Below are 21822 nucleotides of genomic sequence, written 5' to 3' on the forward strand. Positions count from 1 at the left end.
CCCCAAAAACTTTGTCTTCAAAATAAGGGCGCGTCTTATATTCCGAAAAATACGGTAAGTTAAAACAAAGATATACATATCTGAAGGTAATGCGAATGTTTTAAGTGCCTTAGTATGTATATGTGTACGTGCATACATATTAGTCATTTTATCGTTTAAGCTATATCTTGATTCAGTTTGAATGAAACAGTTATTCAAAAGACGGAGTCGCTCTTATGATATGAAACACACCACGTAGTGAGCAGGTAACGGCACTAATTATTGAAATCTCTTCAACTATGATTTACTTAGATGCACTAACTAAGAAAGAGACTGACTCCGAAAAGTAACAGAAATAAGTAGATTTTAAACAATAAACGTATAATATTTGTTAACGTAATACAACCATTAATAATCAATTACTAGTTATGTAAACATTACCATGGCCAGTTTTCACATTGACCGCTTGTTTTTTTTATTTTTTTCATTTTAAAGACAGCAGGCTTGTAAAAGGACACCGAAAAAGTTTAAAACGAAGTATTAAAACAGTATGAGAAAGTTACAGTATTAAATATTTATTCATTAATGTCACATTAAGTGTTCGTTTTTCTGTCGTAATGAAGGCTGGGAGATCTTGATAGATAGGTAGACAAGAAAGCCGTAGGCATCGATGTATGGTTGAAGGCCATAGACAAAGGAAGTAGTTGGTGTGATTTTTTTGTTCAACGTTTGCAGTATTTCGTAGTCGCCAGATTGTGTAAATTACAAACGTGTTTACCATTTATATATATTGTATTTTATAGTTAGACATGATACTTTCTTTACAGTAAGATACTGTATGTAACCGGAACTGCTTGATATCAGATAGATTTTAACTCAAACAATCAGTAGGTAGTGGTTAAAAATTTGTCTTTGGTCGCTCTTGTTGCTAAAACGCTATTCTAGATATGTGTGGGTTTCCCTCTATGTGGTGAGTCATATGCCCTGGAAGGAAATTGCACGTGGCATGTATTTCTATTTTTCTTACTCGCCGTACAGAGTAGGAATGTGAACTCGTTCACGTTGAAGAGAAGTGCGCAGTATCCGATATGCACCATTGTTTACGAGCCATTAGCTGTTTGTTGCCCCACGTTATGACTTGAATTTACGAGATTGTGTTATAAACTTTCCCATTTGCGTATGTAACCCACACAGAACGTAGGTAGAATACTGAAAGTAATAAAAAAAAGTCCTGACTCCACCCAGTTTTTGAAACCAGCCCAACGAAAGTTTAACCTTATTTAGACAAGAGTGACAGGTTCACAGTTAGTCTCTCAAGATCAGTATTTCTTCCAATACTGGCGAAATAAAATAGATTGTTACATGTAGCGGTAACGATAACTGACGTGTACATTTATATAAAAAAAATGTGTAAATGCTTGTTTTTGCTGTACAGTTATAATGAGTGATTACTACACTGAAAAAGAATAGCATGTATGAAAAAGTTTTTAAGAGTGCCTCAGGAAATCAACTGATTTTTTGTCACTTTATAAAGATAAATAAATACCTATGTGTAGAAAAATTTACTTTATGTATTTTTTTTTTTTTACAAAATGTGTATAGTTTGAATAAACAAAATGATACAATGGTAAAGTATAGATGTACCTTAAGTTACTGAATTGTCTGAGAAGGGAGAAATTGAGTAAAATCGTGCAGAAAATAAAAGGAGACACTGGAAAAGTTCTTAAGTATTGAGCAACTTCAGTAAGCTTGCACTCATAACTTTAAAGCTAGATTTAAATGTTATTAAATGGATTTGAGAAAGCATCCATGATGTTTCATGATATTGAGTCTAACATTAATTGCCCCAACCAGTTATTCATCTGTAACTTTAATGACCCCCCCCCCCCCCAAGATATGAAGATGACTAATCTAGCTTTGTATAATACAGTAAAAAAACTGTTGTTTTCATTGCATAAAACCAAACTGGGAGAAAGTGGAAATGTCATTTTTATGGAACTGTATTTGCCAGACCATACCTTACATTCTCCAACCAGTTGTTGTTGGACTGGACTTGATCTATGGTATGGAGGGGCATACAAAATCAATATGTGATTGTACTTTCAAGTAGAGTTGCTTCATGCAGTTACTTCTTGCATTTGACACCTTATTTTTATGGTTAAATAACCTTTTAATTATTTGCTGCTAACCTAAGATCTGCATTTTGATAGTTGATGGGCCATTTCTAATAACACAGATTTAACATCTGAAATTGTAGATCTTGTTGGAATGCTTAGAAATTTGTATCTAAAATTGTTTTCTATCTAAATATGTGTGTTTAGCCTTTTCTGTGTGAAGGTGTATATGTGTTTAGACTATCTAAAGATGTGTGTGTGTGTGCTTACTTTCCATCAAAAGGTATATGTGTATGTTTAAACGTATCTGGCTAAAGATATATATATTTAGACTTTTCTATATTTATTACAATATATGTTTAAACTTTCTGTGTAAAAATGTTTGTGTATGTTTAGACTTGTATGAATATGTGTATGCATATGTTTAGACTTATCTAAAGAGGTACGTGTGTGTGCTTAGACTATCTAAAGGTATACGTGTTTAGATTTTTCTATATATTGGTGAATGTGTAAGCTTTTTATTCAAAGATGCATATGTGTTTAGCCTTTTTACATATATAAATGTGTTTACATATCAGTCCTTGATATAAATATATAAAGCTGTGTTTGTGTGTGTGTACTCTCAAAATATGTATGTGTATATATCAGTCCTTGATATAAATATATAAAGCTGTGTGTGTGTACTTTTAAAGATGTGTTTATATATCAATCCTTGATATAAATATATAAAGCTGTGTGTGTACCTTCTAAAGATGTGTGTGTTTATATATCAATCCTTGATATAAATAAATAAAGCTGTGTTTGTGTGTGTGTGTACTTTCTAAAGATGTGTGTTTATAGATCAGTCCTTGATATAAATATATATAAAGCTGTGTGTATGTGTGTGTACTTTCTAAAGATCTATGTGTTTATATATCAGTCCTCGATATAAATATATAAAGTGTATATCAAAATGATTTTGGTATGGTGACTCAAAACTGAGATTGTTGGCCATAATGTCAAGGTAAAAGCTGGCTGATAATGGAATTTGATAATTGATTATTTTCGCATGAGGCTTGGATAGTTGGAGTAACCCAAAATAGTATTAACTTTCAAATAGTTGATTATTTTCTGTCATTGACATTAAGCTGAACAATCTTGAATTAATCAAAAATAATAATAAAAAATCCTTAAATAGTTGGAATAATCAGAGACACCAATTTTGATTAATCAATTATTTTTACATAATACAAATCAACTTATACGTGTAATCTGTTAATCAATTTAATTGTCCTGATGTAGTCAAGGGTAGGGTGATCAAAGTAGAACATTTGTAGAAAATTTATATTTTTTGATGGAACATCAAGAAATAGTTAGGTTGTGATAACAGGTTTTGTATTTTGCTAGTTTTACGTTTAGTGATTATTTTTAGGTGAACATGTAAATTTTAAAGTGGTGCATGTGTGTCCAGCCTGTCAAAAAATTTCAGACTTAGTATTCAAAAAAGTTACGTTTTTTTCCCCACCTTCCATTATTGAATAAATCACACTAGTCTTGATTAGTAAGAATTCATTCTTAAATTGTAGGCTTAAGTTAAGTATACACTTTTAACATGTTTTTTTGTTGCTCAAGACATCTAAAGCTAAAATTTCCAGTCCAGAAAGATTAGCTTGCTTCATGAAACAGGAAATGCTATATTTGAATCCATGGTTTTTTAGTTCATTATATAACACATGTATTTTATCTTGTCAAATAATTTTATTCGTATACTTGTTTTTTAACCCTAAAAATAAACTAGTAGTGCTATATTCTCAAATAATGATTGTTTTGCCCCTTCTTCTCTTCTATTTACTTCCTAGTCTTCTTCAGCTTAAGTGTAAACAACTGATTATTTTAACACTATTGTCTGTGTTTTAGAGAACTTTCTATAATGCTTCCACGGTAATGTTGTTGAACCACTGGATTATCATTATGAAGTTATAGTAAAAGCTAGTAATGAACCAGTTTCATTGAAATTTAACACTGATAGTCAGTTTTGAACTCAAATGGCTTATTAATTATTAAAGTAGGTCAGGAGCTATTGTGAAATTCATAGGAAAACACAAACTGATTTGGTAATGGAATAGCTAAAACTAAATGTTTTATAAGTTCCCTTGTAAATGTTTTGTCACATCCATTTATTTTATATAGTCATCTAGATTTTTTCTCACTGTTCAGATAACCGTGAGTAATAAAGTTTGTTGAATACTTGGATTATAAATGGTTGAGTAATTGATAATGATAGTTTTTGTATGGTTGGCTTTGATTTTATATCGATTGATTATATAGATTTTAAATTTCAGTACAAATTTTAAACCAGTTCTTTAACTTTGACTTGAAATACTTTGTATGAACGAATAATTAATATATATTATTAGCTGCTTGTATTACAGCTTTAACATTAACAGTGGTCGTGACAAAAATATTCAAAAAATTATTAAAATGTTCATATTTTCATTATAACAATTTTTTTCTGCTTTTAGAATAGAAACTATTGTAGTTAATGTTTAAACAGACATGTGTGCACACACACACACACACACACACACACACACACTATATATATATATATATATATATATATATATATATATGGTGCTTTAAGAAGCCATGTGTTCAGCTGTAAGTGAATTGTTTTAATATATGAATGTGTTTTACATTCAGACCATAATTTAACCCAATCTTATATACTTTTAGTTTTGTTTGTTGTTAAGCATATATCTACATAATGGGTTATCTGTGTCCAATGTTTAGCATAATAAGCCCTCTAATTTACTATTGAGCCATTGGGGGCACATACTTTTAGAATGTTTAATTTCTTTATCAATTTCTAAAAATAAAGTAAACAGTTGAGGTGTTAGTTGTTTACAAATGTGTATGTAAGTACTGCTACACATAAATCCTGTTGAATGAAAATAAACACCTTGATTGTTGTACGTACTCCCTATAAGCATGTTTTAAAGTTGAATACCCAAGTACAAGTAAACTCTCATTTAAGAAATACAAGATAGAAACTAGTGTATTATCCTTGAAGTCTAATAATTTCAGTGTTTTATTACATACTTATAGGCCGTATCCATTCTGCTGTGATTAGTGGAATCAATTTAGCTACAAGAAGTGTAACTGTTGAGTGGTTTGAACATGGAGAGACTAAAGGAAAAGAGGTGAGGTCACAATTGATATAGACATGTAATGTCATGCATTCATTTTTTAAAGGTTATGCGGCCCAACATATATTTGTTTCTGAAGTAATGTTAATGAAAACATAAGTAGATCCGCTCTTTATTTGATTGTTTTATTACATTATTATTTGTTTCAAATGATTTTTTTTTAACTAATTGGTTCAACCATACATGTTACTTAACTTTATAAATTAACATTCAACAAATGCAGTAATTCATTTAATTTAAGGTGACTACAAATGCAGTAATTCATTCAATTAAGGTGACTACAAATGCAGTCATTTTCCAGATTGAGAATATGCTATGGTCAGGGCAAGTCGTTTTGATAGTGAATATTGGAATACCATTTTATTGTGTGGTGCATGGATGTGTGTGTAACCAAGTTTCTTTAAAATTAAATAGTTATTATGCTAATTTTACAAAGTTTAAATGAGAATATTGTTATTCATATCCTCCACCAGTTACTATCCAGTGTGCAGGAATTTTGTATGCTATTAAGTTAGTAGTGTATTGAAATGTATACATCTTTATATGTATTTTGATGTATAATATGTTTTTCGTATAAATTGCAGTAAAAGTATTTATACCTGATGCCAATGCTGATATGTACATCATCAGTATAAACTGTTATGTGGAGTATTATTATATCCTGTTAGGTACACCAATAACTTCACTGTAATTATTTGTAAACCTTGGTTTTCCTTCAGATTTCTTACTGCAGAAACAAATTACTGCAAATGTTTTTCTTGGTTTAAAACCTTTTAATACACAAAATGAATATACAATACAGATATATATATATATATATATATATATAAACACATGATGGCCAGTAATAAAATATTAATACAAACAAATGTATAACAAATTGCATAAACTCATATTTATGAAGAAATATGAAAAAGTAAAACAAAAAATACTGAAATAGTATAATGTATAGAAGAACCTAAATGATGCATTTTCTGATAGTAATTTATACATTAGAACACATGTATTTTGACCATTTCTGTGATCATAGTTTTCCTCTTTTTTTTTCTCTGTTGATACTATATTCCCATTTGTTTCAAACCTTACTCTGGCTATCTTTTTTTTTAAGTATCTGAGTGTCTAGAAGATTCGCAAAAATGCTAGCGTTTGCTAGACATGCACTCTTATAGTATATGAGACCGGCGAGAAGTGACGGCATGGAGATAGAGAGATATAGATAATTGAATAGCAGACAGGGAGATAGAGACAGATAATCGAGTCAAGCCATAAGTAAAGTGCGTGAATCGTTCGTTGTGAATTATAGCGTGTGTTTAAGTTAATGTGGAAATTAGGTGTATTGCAAAGTAGAATTGAGGAAGAATAAACTAGTTTATTTAAGAAAAGACTTGTATCGCTGAAGTTTCTCGAAAAGAATATATACGGGAAATTAACAAATGAACACAGACGTAACAATATATATTAAGTTGTATGATGGAGAATGGGTTGAATATATTAACTGAAAGGAACTGGAAAATAACAATTTAAGTGCTTTTTTTTAGTATTATAAATCTGAATACATGTTAATGCTGAATAGATTAAAGTTTATATATGATGCTCATAAATAAGGTGTAATAAAGGTCTATATCTAGAGGATGGCACATCCACTGTCACTAAATAATGCCTGTAGCATCATTTATTTAATATTTATACAAACCAAGTTTTAGATGACCAGTCATATGAAAATGAAAGAAGCATGTTCTCCATTAGCAGTTTGAAGAGATCAGGCTGATAGTAGAACATGCTAGAAGTCCAATAGACAATGAACATTTCCATGAGCAATAAGTCCACTAGAAGCTGGTCATACACGAGTCATGTCAGAGTTGCATCTAGTATTACAAAATGTTGTCAGCAGCATGTGGATTGGTTTTCAGACCACCGGTACAGAATAGACCATTGCAGTCCCCCATCAGACCTGTATTTCCCTATAATCCCAATATTTTAAAGCTATATCCCTATATTTTGGCCTAAAATACACCTATTCCCTGTAAATCCATATAATTAATATCTCCCTATATTATCTCCAAATATTTTTAGTGATAAATGAGACTGTTGTTCATATAATTATTAATATGGCAATACTTTTTATGACACTAAATTCCAAAGTTTTACACTATAAGTAATTATTATCCTTTAGTACAAAATATATATTTTTTCAAGGCTTGTTAACTTTGTTAGAATATTAAGCAGTTTTAAGATTACATTCCAGACCCAAAGGCATAAAATCTGAAGGTGCAGGAGAACATGAATAAAGCATATCTTAGTTTGTCATAAGATAACAGTTCAGTTGAGGGCCTAATGAAAGGGTAAACCTATGTTGTCTCAGTGAAGAAAACTGAGTAGGTGTGTGAAAAAGAGATTTTTCATTGGTTAAATTTGTGGTTTGTATTTTGAAATATATTGGTCAAAAAATCTTAATTTCAAGTCTGAAAATGATTAAGAATGTCACTTGAAAACCTTGATTATGAATTAGTAACAATTTCAGTTTGAAATTATACATATATAAACATTAGTCAAAACATTGACTATTGATTAAACTGACATTACTTCAAGCTAAATTTGCACAACCTCAAAAATGATAAAAGTCTTAAATATTTTGTTTTATATTTTAACTGTTCTTTACACTTTTTGCACTTTCTTAAAATGATATATTTCATTACTACTTTCTATTGTTTGTTATGAGTAAGAATAGGCTATATCTATTAAAGTTTATCCAGTGTGCCTGAAATTAAACTAGATAACCTTTCTTAAGGGCTGGAGGCATCTTTTCAATTGGGACAAGTTTAGTCATTGTATATGTAAGTTAGATATGCGGGCAGGTATGTTTCACTAATCATGTATATCTTTAGGTATTTGAAATTTTTCAACATTGAATTATCCTGCTGTACCACATGTACATTTCAAGACTCTTGGTTGAATAAGAAATACATTAATTGGTGTGTGGTGTCAAAAACAGAACAGCTATGAGGTCTTTTGCATACTTTGTTACAAATTATTTTTAGTTGAAACTGGGCTCTCTTAGTTAAAATAACACTGCTGAGGGTTGCCACATATAGAAAAGGCGAAGACTTGTTTTGACAAGTTTCAACCTACCCCAGGCAACAGTGTAAACAACAATAAATAGGAACACCACAACTAGAATTATACATCATCTAAATCTGCTCCCTTAGCCTTTACATCCTAGATCTGTGACTCTCAAGCCAACTTATTCATCTACAGGTAAACCTAGCAGAAGAAGTCAGTGAAGCAGAAGCACTATGGGTAATTAATGTTGCAATCAAGGAATTTTAATTTGCTTCATTTGATGATGCTTGTCAGCTTTTCTCTAGGATGTTCAACAACAATGAAAAATAATTCAGGAAACATGATTGTGTATGATGAAACCTCCACTGATCAAGATGCAAAACAACTGGATATGCTGATTAGATAATGTCCAATAACGAAACCAATTACCAGGAAACATTTTTGATCTTCCCTTACGATCATGTCAAAGAAACCATGTATTTGAAACATTTGTGCACTTCCCAAAGGATGAAATATACATCCCACTGAAGCTTGTTGCAAGCATTTAAGGAGATGATCCAAATGTCACCAAAACCATTGAAAGGAGATCTACAATGCACCAAAGGAAGATTGCTGTGAAAGTTTTCTCCCTTCCATAATCTGAAATCTTCATGTTATGCACTATGCATTCAGATCTAGCCCAGAACATGATGTAAAAACCATGCCTGCAATCTCCATAGCTTTTTTAAAAAGATGCATTATCCAAATGTATGCCTGTTTATCATCATTCTGACAACACTTCTACTGTGCCCATGAGAATAGAAATGAGAGTTGTCACATGAAAAAATAATTAAGTTATCCATATTCAAGTATTATTAATTAGAATAATTTCTTTATATAGGAAAGTTTTTCTCATTTTGTTGTCTTTTTCAAAGTAATGTGCCCTTTATCTGATCAATTTTTTTAGATGCAGTATATTAACTTCATATTTTTGACTAGATTCCCCTATATTTATTCATATTTTTTGCCTAAAATTTGGCGTGAGTCCTGACATTGTCAACAGTGTGAAAAATGATCACAATTTGATAATATGGTCTTGATGCAGCTAGTGATCCTCAATTTCCCAACTAAATCAGTGGTTCAGAGCAGTAACTGGATAAGAAGCTAGTACATAAATGATCAGAAATGAGCTTCAGCAGGTTGTCTTTTATGCCGGGTGACCAATAATGTGCGTTCTTCTAACCTATTACCATAAAAGACAGTCTTTAGTGGTGTTAAGATCATGTGGATTGGTCAAGCAACATATTTTTGTGTGTTTTGTTCATAAATCAATAAAGTTTCACACTGCAGACAGAACATTTGGAAAGTGACTAGGACCAGATCTAACCCAGTATCACAAAAGAAAGATGCACATAGTGGTATTGGTCAGATTAATATTGATAATCATACTGTGAATATCATACAATATAAAGATGCATACTTACAACATCAGTATTGTCACATTCACAAACAATTCGTCAGAACTTTCTCCTATCCTGTGGTAAAACACACACACACATATCCTGTGTTCTACTGGTTAGCAACTTTCTGCAAGAAGAGGGTATTGAGTGACTGAACTAATCAGTTTGATCACTGCATTTTGATTTTATTGAACATGTATGGATGCTCTGGAAGAGGCTTGATATCACAAGATTCACTTCCAAGCAGCTGTGATTAATTATTAGGTTATATTACTCTAGCAACTTAATTTGTTTGTTGTAAGCATCCATTATCATATTTGAGGTGATCATACTCTCTTATCATTTATTGGACTGCAATAAGCATTTGTGAGTGTGGAATTCAGTAATAAACATTAGTATATCAGATCACATGACTGGTCACCTGGTATTTGTTTTGCATAAGTGTGAATTAAAGTTACATTAAAAGTAGTTAATAAGAGTATTTATACCTTGTTATCTCCATTGTTTTAGGTTGTGTATAAAAAAATCTATTTAATTGAATTTTTATTTATGTGTAAAAAAACAGTTTTCATTGTCAAATAATAACTAGATACATAACTCTAAAATGCCCAGGTGTGTCGATACCATGTACCTGTTGTACAGTTTGTTTTACTGCATTGTGAAATAAGAAACCAGTGGATGTAACAATTTTAAACTTGAGATGATCTTTCAACAGATTAAGTTTCTAAAAAATGAAATGTCTTATTTTTATATGTGATATTTGTATGAACTCAGCTCTAGAAATATTCCATTGGGATATGTTTTTTTAAGAAATGCTTACCTTTGTTGTAGATGGAGCTGAGCAATTAATGGAATTTGGTAATTGATTGATCATTTGTCTCATTAATTGATTACATTCAATTGATTATTCTCGCATGAGACCTGCATAGTTGTAATAATCAAAAATATTAACACCTGCCACTCAAGCCATCCTGGCATCTTGATGTAGATCCAAAAACATAAGTCATTCCAGAAAGGTTTGGATTATTTTAATTAGACAAAAAAAAGGCATTTGGCACTATTTTTGAGTTCTGGGTCACTGGACTAGGCCCTTGACCTGACCTGAGACCATGAGAGCCAATATGGAGAAGTTAAATTGCAAATGTAAAGTAAAACAATGTAGCAATGAAATGTTCTGTATGTGGTGGGGAATTTGATGGTTTAAGTGTAGCGATTAAACTAAACTGTGGGTTCAGGTTGGATGATGGAAGAACTTACTAGAAGATATCCCAATTAATTTGACATACCAGCTGAATCGGAGATTTGGCAATTTATTTGTGTATTGATAGCAAGACATAAAACAAGGGGCACAGTAGTATCGTTATCTTCAAAAAGGAGAATTGGAATCATGTTTATGAAATCATTAGTTTCAGTATTTTGTGAAACTAATGGCAGAGTAAAGCCCAAAGATGCAATGTTGAAGTTGAAGCAGATGCATTACAAGATGATTTCCCTTGTGATTCTCAAATTAAAAATGCCATTTCTATAATGAAGAGTAAATATAAGAAGAATGGTACCACCATAGTATAATTCATATAGATTTAATCATGTCATATTTTCATTAATATTTAGATTTTTTTTTCAGAAGTTGTGCCGAGATTTGTTCCTCACGATCCATCAAAATAACCTTAAATCACCAGTTTCTGGAATGACCCCCCTCTTGACCATTCTAGGCTCAGTACTAACAGATGCTGGGCTGGTTCGTGTGGGAGGTGTTAACACTAATTTTGATAGTTGGTTATTTTCATGAATCAGGACATTAATCTATTAAAGTGAACAATTAATTATTTTACTTGTTGTTATTGATTATATCGATTAATTGAGTTAATCACCCAGTTCTAGTTGTGGATTTTAATTGTTGGTTTCTACATCTTCCTACATTCTTGTAAAACTTTCCTATAAAGTTTTTATAGCATAAAACTGTAAATTTTATCTTTTTTTTTATTATTCAAAAATACTCTACTACTGTTTATAATGATTGGTGTACAATTAATTTTTTACTATACCGAATTATCTAACTAAACCTACCTCATTGTGTTTTACAAAAAAATATTTACTTCCATCTTACTGAAACATCATACTCCAAAGGAAGTATAAAATGATAAAACAAGCATTAATGGAATCAGGCGTGTTGTTGTGGTTTTTTATGCCAATAAAGTTTAATGTGAATACCAGTAGCTTTGTTGGCAAAATGAAGCTTTATATAATTGAGTACAAAATGACCTAATTAAACCAACCTCATCTTGTTCCAGAAATAGCATTTATTTTTATTATCATATTGCAACATCGTCATTAAAATTAAGTTTAGAATAACAAAACGTGGTTTTTCAAGCTTTACAAATTATCAGCAGTGTTGTTGTGGCAGAAGTTGTTAACAAACGTTTTTTCTTCTAACAATATATTATCAAGCTAAACTTTTACCATTTCTAATCTCTACATGAGATTCAGTTGAACTGGAACCCATGTTGGTTTTATGTAATTGAAATGAACAGGAAATGAGTTTTCTATACATGTTTAGATCACTAGCCTATAGCCTTTTCAAAGGTTCAACTTTGTGTTATTTTGTTCAAAACTGTTTTGACTTTCCTCCTAAGGGCTGCAAGTGCAATATTATGCTGAGAAAATATTCTGAACATTCATTTAGAGCATGCTAAAATGAATTAAAAATCACAATTGTTTTGTTTTTCAAATAAAGTTATTGAATAAATCTTAACTCTGAAAAAGTTGTTTTAATGTGTGGAAAAACAACTGCAAATTTGTTGTACACTTTTTTCTTATTCAGTGTTGCAGCCTGCATCCATCCAGGCACAATAGAGTTAACTGTTGAACTAATGCTTTTCATCTTTCAATTTTTAGTAGAAGTCACATTTTTGTAAAAGTTTTGTTAAGCTATATGGTTTCTTTTTTTTTATGTAGATAGAGTTTGATGCTGTGTTCTCCCTCAATCCTGGGATTTTTGAAGTGCCTCGCAATGTTAATCGAAAGGTAGGAGAAAATCCTTGAAAAATGCCAATTTAATCAAGAATTCTGGAAAACTAAAGTGTGTCATCAAAAATATTTTATTTAGAAATTTTAGAATATGAACAAATAATGTTTATGTTTTAGTTAGGTTAAAGTATCCAAAGTCCTGTCTATCATTATCAACTTATTAATTCATCACAACATTGAGATAACTGATAAGGCACTTCTAGGTATTTCATCAACCCTAAACCATGTGTTTCTGTTACTGATGTGAGTATCGTGATGAGGGCTGACCAATTATTTGATAATAGATTTTTAAATATAGAACTAATTTTTCCAACATATTTTCTCTTTGGGGAAGATTATGATGGAAGGTTTGTGTATGTTAGTCTGTTATTAATTTCACTGATGTGCATGACTTTTATTTATCTTCCTCACCTTGATGTTGTTATAACCTAAAACATAGCCTCTAGAATGACCTAACTTCTTTTTGTCAATCAAAAACTGTAGTGTATCCTGGAAATTTTGCTTTTCAAGAAGCAATAGGCACAGATAATTGGCTGTAGAAAAGCAGCCTTGCATTATTTTTATCAGTCAAACTGCCATTATCAGTTTGTGGATTAGTAAAACACAATTTCTTGAATGTTGAGGGTTATTTAAGTCCATTAAAATAATCATGAGTGACATTGGAAGCTCATTTATTTTTTCATTTGTACAATGTTAAATATGGGGGTGTTCAAGACTGTGGTACATTTGAGATTAAACTCAATAATAGCTAATTTATCATGTGTAAGTGTGATTAAAGTATTGATATGAATATAATCAACACTATTAAGAAAAGAGAGCTGTGGCATTCCAGTACTAATCAGTCTACCATATTAGTACTAATAAAAACCATTGTGAACCAACATTTGATCACAACATACCAACAAAAAGTCTCCGTCTCTCTGAAGTGTTGGCAATTTCATGAACCTTCAGGCATTTATTGTCCATATTGACCACTAAATATTTTCAAATATTCAATACAGTACACTAAAATGTAATATAACCTTATAATTATGAAAATCAATTTAAATTTTCCTAAATAGTGGTTAGAGCTGACTTCTTGACTCGTTTAATCAAAGTTAGTGTTTCTGATTATTATTGTTTCAATTATTATAACTATCCAGGTAATCAAAATATTGCCATTAGGATTTCTCATTAAATAATTCAAGGTTGTTTAGCTTGATTAGTGTCATAAATCACAAAAATCTAATAAAAAAAAGCTAAAATTACTGTTTGTATTTTTTAAAATTTTTTATTTTGATTTTTTTCAGCTATTCAAGTCATGTGAAAATAACTGATTAATGAGTCTGACTATCAATTATCAAGTTTTACTAATCACTCAGCTCTAATATTAATTATTCTATAGATAAGAATAAAAATAATTCTTAAACATGGAGCACATTAAAGTTATTAGAATAATAATGGGTAACAGTGGAAACATTGTTAACTGAACGTGTAGAGGTTGGTCCATTGGACCAACCCATATTAGAGAAGTAATGTTAACTGTAATTCCCAATTTATGAAGTATATCTTCAGGAAATGTGGAAATCCTTAAGTCAACATTACAAGTCTGTTGTATACAAAAAATCTGATGTGTTACTAAAAGTTTTATGTTGAAAATATGTTTGCGAGATGCTGAAGTTAAGATGACTCAGACTTTGGCAAGTTGTAGTGCAAGGTGACCTGAAGAATAAAAACGCTTTTGTCCATTATACAGTTTGCAAGTTGCATTTGCAGAACTTTTAGAATGTCCTAAATGCATATGAAGTTTTGCTCAATATCCTTTTATATTGTATTTGGTATTTTCTCTACTCTAACATGAACTGAACTGTTGCAAAATATGCAGTGTTGGGTAACATGAAAAGTTGAAAATTCTGAAATCAAATTCATAATATGTTAAATGGCACTCTGTATATGGTCCAGGCATGCACACTTTGACCACCAATCGTGCACATAGGGTTAATTTTTAACATGTACAATGTTTAGCATACTGATTTTAATGCAATGTTATTTTTAACATCACATTCAACTAATCTATTAATCTCACATTACTACATTAACAGCATGTAGTATTTCTGACCAAAATTAAAAATAATTACTGTTACTTTTTGAAATTTGTTTAATAAAAATATTGCTTCTGATTTCAACAGAAGTTTATTGGAAATCTCATTTTAGAATGAATAACAGCTGGGTGACCCACTTGGCTTAATGATGCAAGAGAAAAATTCTAATTGACTAATTGTCAGGCCCTGATATGGCCTAATGGCTATGCTTTTGAGTCACAATCTTCTTGCCTTTTCTGCCATGGGAGTGTTATAATGTGATAATCAATCCCGCTATTCATTGGTAATGAATAGCCCAAGGTGTTGACTAGATGTCTTCCCTGTAACCCAGACCTCAACAAATATTTTTAGATCTTGGAGTCAGGTCTGATACAGAAAGGAGTCAGTTGTATGGTTATGGTACAAGATATACAGTTTTACATTAAAAAACAAAGGGTTCATTATTAAACTTTATTATGTAACATATATTTAAAGTTAATTTCCAGTATGTGCAATTATTTAAATGTGGTATGTAGGCCTCCTTTGGCCAGGTTTGACCATGGATGAGCATCCGTCCATTGTTAGCTCATGTTGATCGCTCGTCTAGAGCAGCGTCTCTTGTGACTAAGGAGACCGACACGAGAGTGACAGTCCCGGTTGCAGAGGTCATATATGTGCATTGACGCTGGTCTGTTGGCTACCTGTTCCTTTTGATGCGCTCGCTTCTCTTCTGCTACCATCGTCAATTCCTCTTCACCGATCTTCAGCTGTTTACGGAGAGCGTTTCTCCAGTCGGCACGATCGGCAGCGATGTCTCCCAAGTTTCGGTGTTGATGTTGAGCACCTTCATTATTTAAATAGTAGACTAAATAACTATAACTTAGGTGGATTCTTGCAAAGAATGAAAGTAAACAGAAAATAATCACTGCAATATTAATAGGCCAAGCAAGTTGTTTCAGAATAGGTGAAATCTTTTTCATAAATTTCATAAAATTGTAAAGGAACAGAAAGGAGTTTATTAACCCATCAAAGATGTCCTTTCCAGCTCCCAACTATAACCTTCCCTTACTACTCATGTATTCATCCAATCTTTTCTTGAACTCAGTTAAATTTTCTGTCTCCACCACCCTTGAAGGCAGCTCATTCCAAAAGCCAACCACCCTGTATGAAAAGTAATGCTGTCTGAACTGCAGATGATTCCTATGCTGCCAGAATTTGGATTTATGACTCCTTGTCCTACAGTTTTCACTGCTAAATATCAAAAAGTTTGATGGATCTATATTATCAATATCCGCAATAATCTTAAACACCTCAAACAAATCTCCTCTGACCCTTCCTCTCTCTAGAGAAAACAAGTTTAGATATTTTAGTCTCTCCTCATAGGATGATTCCACCATCCCAGGTATCATCCTAATGGTTCTTCTCTGAACCTTCTCCAACAACTCAATGTCCTTTTTGAGGAAGGGAGCCCAAAACTGTACACAGTTCTCTAAATGAGGCCTTACAAGTGATCTATACAGTGAAACTATAATATCCTTTGTACTGTATTTAATATTTCTATAGATGCTACCCAAAATCCTATTAGCCCTGTTGCTAGCTACAATACACTGTTCAGATGACTTTGTGATTTTTCGATCACAACACCAAGACCTTTTTCTTCAACCACAGTATTTAATATATTCCCATTTAAATTGTACCAATAATTTGAATTGTGAAAACCTACATGCAACACCTTACATCTTGGATAGTTAAATGTCATCTGCCATGTATTGGCCCAATGTATCAAATGATCTAAATCTCCCTGTAATCCTGCAGCATCTTTGATATAGTTAGCCACCCCTAAAATCTTAATGTCATCTACAAACTTCAAATATTTTGTTAGTCATTCACACTCAATGTCATTAATATATATCACAAACAGTAGAGGCTCCAGCACAGAGCACTACTTTTAATTGTGATTCAGTCAGATCTTACTCCTTTTATTACTACTCTCTGCTTTCTACTCTCCAGCCAATTTTCTATCCAATTTAATATCATATCTATTAATATCTATCATTTCCCCCATACCCACAGATTTAGTTTTCTTAACAAGTCTTTTGTGAGGTACCTTATCAAATGCTTTGTGAAAATCGAGGTAAACCAAATTCACAGTATTTCCTTCATCAATTCTTGCAGTAATATTCTAAAAGAATGTCAAACTGCTTTAAGTGACTGAAATACATGTTTAATCACATTCTCCAAAACCTCTCCAACTACTGATGTAAGACTAACTGGCTTATAATTGCCTGGACAATGTTTATCATCTCCTTTAAATATTGGATTAAGATTAGCCAACTTTCAATCTTCTAATACTCTTCCAGTAATTTATGACCAATAAAAAAATATTAACTAGTGGTACACAAATAAAATCTAAGTTCCTTTAAAACTCTAGGATATAATTTGTCTGGTCCAGAGGATTTATCTATTTTTAGGTTTCCCAACTTTTCTCTTTCAATTTCAGGACTCATAATTATCACTTTTTACATCAGTATTTTCCCCATATGTTAAGTTCTCTGGTTGAGGCATAATACTTGTACCTTCCTTCATAAAAACTGAAGAGAACATATAATTTAATAAGTTTACCATCTCGTAATCTTCCGAGATTATGTCCCCATCCTAACATTTTGCTTACCCATCATATACCTAATGAATTCCTTATTGTTTGATTTAACCCTCTCAGCCAACCCTCTTTCATATATCTACTTATCATTACAACGCTACAATAATAAGCAAAGGCCTTTTGGTGTGCCTAACCTAACTTCTCTACTCTTTGTGCCCGGAAATAGGGACTATATTTATTTACTTTTACAGCAACAAGTGTATGCTAACAATCACATAATATCAACAACCACTTGATAGTATTGCCTGAACTAACTGTCTAAACATGTGCACTCATTAGTTGAATTGAGAGAAAGAAGAAAAACAAAATGGTGCAAAAGTAGTGATGTATTTTGTAGCCGCAGCAATTCATTCCTGAAAAAACATGTAGTGCTGAATCTGCCATTAAAATCCTAAAAACAAAGTTTGATTTTAGACTCAAAGAACTCAAAAATAGTTTTGGACTTCCAAAAATCCAGAATTGTTCTAGATTCAAGTTCTATTTAGCACATCCCTATGCACGATTAAAATGGGAGAAAATACTCTGTGCCAGAAATAAATATTTAGTCACCATGTCAACCTGGCACCCGGAATTTGTCGAGGCCTGCTGTAACCTATCACTTCTAAGTTATGGACAGTTAGTACAGATAGTCTTTGAGTAGCATTGCACAAAATTCAACAAGTAAAATTTATCATCAGACTCATTAATTGATTACATTCAACTAATCAATTATTCTCATGATACTAATCTTCCTATTTTTAACTTGTTTGAGATTTTTGGAAAAGGCATTTTTGAACTACTCTTTGTTTAATCTGATAGACATTTTTAAGTACAACAGTGTAGGATTATCTTATTTTTCTAATCCTAAACTTTTGTACTTGAAAATGTATCTTATACAATATAGTACAAAACTGTATATTCTGAAAATATTGTTACGTATCTGCTTGTTTGATCATTTCCAGTAAAAAAATTTTCCGAGAAACTTCAGTAATACAAGACCCTTCTTGATTAAAACTAGTTTATTATTTCTCGATACAACTTTTTAGTAATACACAGAATTTCCACAGTCACTTTAAACTTAACCTTTATAACACATGCTATAAATCACAGTGATTCACACACTTATGGTGACTACTCGCTTGACTCAATTATCTATCTGCCTATATCACTGACTTTCTTTGCCAGGCTTATATACTAAAAAAAAGTGCGTCTAGCAAACACTGGGACATTCGCGGAGTTCCCCGATAAGTCATGATCCTTCTAGAAACTCCAGCGCGCATGCTTCCAGCGTCGCGTGACTTCTGCTGTCGTAACACTGCTCCTTCCTTAGTATTGTTCATCCCGAACAATAGCCACTTACATTAAACCAATAGATAATTAACAATAACTTAATGTACAGAATTTACTAACACAAAATTAAAATACAACAAAGTCTCTTAATTTTACAGGATGTATTTGATCTCTGTCTCATTGGCTTCTGCTTCACATGTGGTTCATCTGTTCCATCAGGAAATGTACTATTATCGGTAACAGTCACATCAGTGGTAGTAACTTCATTAACGGCTTCACTGTTTTCCTTCTCAAAACCGGGTAGAGTTTCTTCTTCAACAGTGGCTCTTCAGCAGCGTCATTTGTTCTTTTGTTCATGTTGTTCCAACTGAAATGTCCTGGACTCTGATAACGCCAAAGCCTGTTGGCGTGCACCACCTTTGGCTTACCTTGCTGATCACATTTTATTCGGAAAGTCATGTCTGAGAGACGATCTACTAAGTCATATGGGCCTTCCCATGGAAAAGACAACTTAGGAGACTTCCATTTGGCCTTCCTGGGATTGTACAACCACACCTTGTCTCCTGGTACAAAGCTGACTTCAGTATATCTCTTATCATAACATAGCTTCATGGAATCAGCAGACGTTTTCAAGTTTGAATGCACTTGATGATGAATATCATCCATCCTTTCAGATAACACTTTCATGAACTCTGGCACATTCTCAGGCAACTCTTCGTAAGGTGGGCGTACTGTTATCATATCCACTGGCAACCGATGTTCCCGACCAAACATCAGCTTTGCTGGAATGTATCCAGTGGCTTCATGCTCTGCTGTTCTATAGGCCATAAACCATGGAGGGAGTAAGACATCCCAGTCATCTTGATGGCTATTACAAAACTTTGCCAATTCCTGTCCCAATGTCTAATTGTACTTTTCTCCCATCCCATCATACTGTGGGTGAAGTGGTGTTGTCCTGGTTTTTTGTATGCCAACAACTTGCAGCATTCATGGAACACAGCTGATTCAAAGTTATGGTCTAGATCTGAATGCAGTTCGTATGGCATACCAAACCTCACTAAGAAATCACTAATAGCCAAAGCTACAGTTGTAGCTTCCTGATTTGGTATTGCATATGCCTCAGGCCACTTGGTGAAATAATCCATCACCCCACAAATGTACTTATTTCCAGTACGAGTTTGGGGCAAAGGACCAGCAATGTCAATGGCTACTTTTTCCATTGGTGCACCAACTTGATATAACTTCATTGGAGCATGTCCCTTATGCTTGGGTCCCCTTTTAGCACAACATGTACTGCAGGTCCTGCACCATTCTTCCACATCTTGCCTCATACCTATCCATTAAAATCTCTGTCGTAGGCGACTCAATGTCTTCCTAACTCCAAGATGTCCTCCTGTTAAACTATCATGGGATTGACGCAGCACAACTTCTCGTAATTTTCTTGGTATAACTGTTTGTCAGGTCGTCAATTTCCTATATCCGGACAAGAATACCATCTTCAAGCTTCAACTGGTCCCATTTTGCCCAATAGTTCTTTGTCATAGGGCTTAAACTAGACACCTTCTCCCAAGCAGGGTGCAAAACACTTGCTTGTAGAAAATCTGTTATTGGCTTCAAATCTTGGTCTTTCTCCTGTTCTGCTTTAATAACTATACTTGGTTCCACTTCACCATCATCAACTCCTTCAGTTACTTTGACTTCAGCTTGATGGCACCAGGTTAGTTCAACCTCTCTTTTAACACCTATCAGAATTTGGCCTTTGTCATTCCTAAATGTCATTTTATCAAAGTTAACTACACACTTCCTCGGTAGTATGTAGTCCAACCCTAATATGTATGGGTCTTCAATGTTAGCCAAGTATACTTCGTGTCTGTCCTTTATGCCCATGAGGTCAATAGTTACCCACACTGGTCCCCACAACATTGTATAATGTCCTATCACACCATAGAGCTTCTGTATGGCTTCTGGTACTCTCTTGTGATTTAACACCTTGATACTCACAAGGGTTTGCTGAGATGCAGAATCTATGACAAAGTTGCACTTTTGGCCATCTAGCTTTTCTGTCACATAGACACCATTTTACACTTAGCTGTTGGGACTTTCACAATAGGTGGTGGTGGTCCTCCCTCAGCACCAACCACTACTGGTTTCCCAAAGCTGACTTATTGGTAGTATTCTTCTTACACTGGCTCATCATATGTCCTTGCTCTCCACAGTTCTAACAAACTTTCTGGGTAGCAGCCTATCCTGCCGTGGCATCTTCCCTATGTTGAAGTTGCCGGCATTGAGCTCTCTTGTGCCCAGGTTTGTTACAGTACCAGCAAAGTCTCTCAAACTTCTCTGAGAGCTGTCCTTTTCTGGCCTTGAATCCTGATGACTGTACCAGCCTTGGTACGTCTGTGCTGGACTTGACGTAGGATTCAAATTCAAGAGCTCTGGCCATTGCATCGTGCATAGTAGAGGGGTGTGCTTGTTTGACTTGTATCTTCAGTTGTGGACTGTCCAAGGCGTCTATAAACTGATCCCTCAGAAACAGCTTGAGGACATCGGGTGGTGCAGTTGGGTCGGCCTTGTGTGCCATACTCTTCAAATCCTGTGCCAGCTCTTGCAGGCTCACCCCTTTAGCATGGACTCTCGTCTTAAACCTAGCCCTGTAGACTTCGGACTGATTTTGAGTTTCATACCTGAGTTCTAGAGCAGCTGCTTGTGCTGTATAGTTGTGCTTGTCATCTGCTGACAACTGTTCAATTATTTCCAGTGGTTGTCCCTTCAGGCTGGTTGCCACGTACACTGCTTTCTGCTTTTTTGTCCATCCATTCATTTCTGCCAGGAGCTCAAATTTTGCTCTTTATGCTTCCCACAGTGCCTTTCCATCAAATTCCTGCGGCTTCCTTCGTACTAGATCACCTCTATTGCTGACACTCGTGTGTAGAATGTGACTTCTGGCAGGACTGAAGACGTCTGCATTAGGGTTTAGCTGTGGGGTCTGGAAGGGGCTTCCCATTGTCTGGGGCTGATTAGGCCCAT

At 33.3% G+C, this 21822-nt stretch overlaps 1 protein-coding gene across 6 annotated transcripts in view; it reads left to right on the forward strand.

Annotated features, from left to right (window-relative positions):
• LOC106469472 (kinesin-like protein KIF2A) overlaps positions 1–21822 on the forward strand; it is a 73511-nt gene that overhangs the window by 13194 nt on the left and 38495 nt on the right. For 5 of the 6 annotated variants that reach the window (XM_013929969.2, XM_013929970.2, XM_022398004.1 and 2 more), the window contains 2 exons: positions 5181–5275; positions 12736–12804. In XM_013929969.2, coding sequence (XP_013785423.1) covers positions 5181–5275; positions 12736–12804 — 164 coding nt within the window. Of the gene's footprint in view, positions 1–1903; positions 2043–5180; positions 5276–12735; positions 12805–21822 lie in introns of those variants that run through there. The other variant, XM_022398003.1, reaches the window with a different exon arrangement.

The sequence above is a fragment of the Limulus polyphemus genome, unplaced genomic scaffold (assembly GCF_000517525.1).
Source record: "Limulus polyphemus unplaced genomic scaffold, Limulus_polyphemus-2.1.2 Scaffold3504, whole genome shotgun sequence".
In the NCBI taxonomy this organism is placed as follows: domain Eukaryota; kingdom Metazoa; phylum Arthropoda; class Merostomata; order Xiphosura; family Limulidae; genus Limulus; species Limulus polyphemus.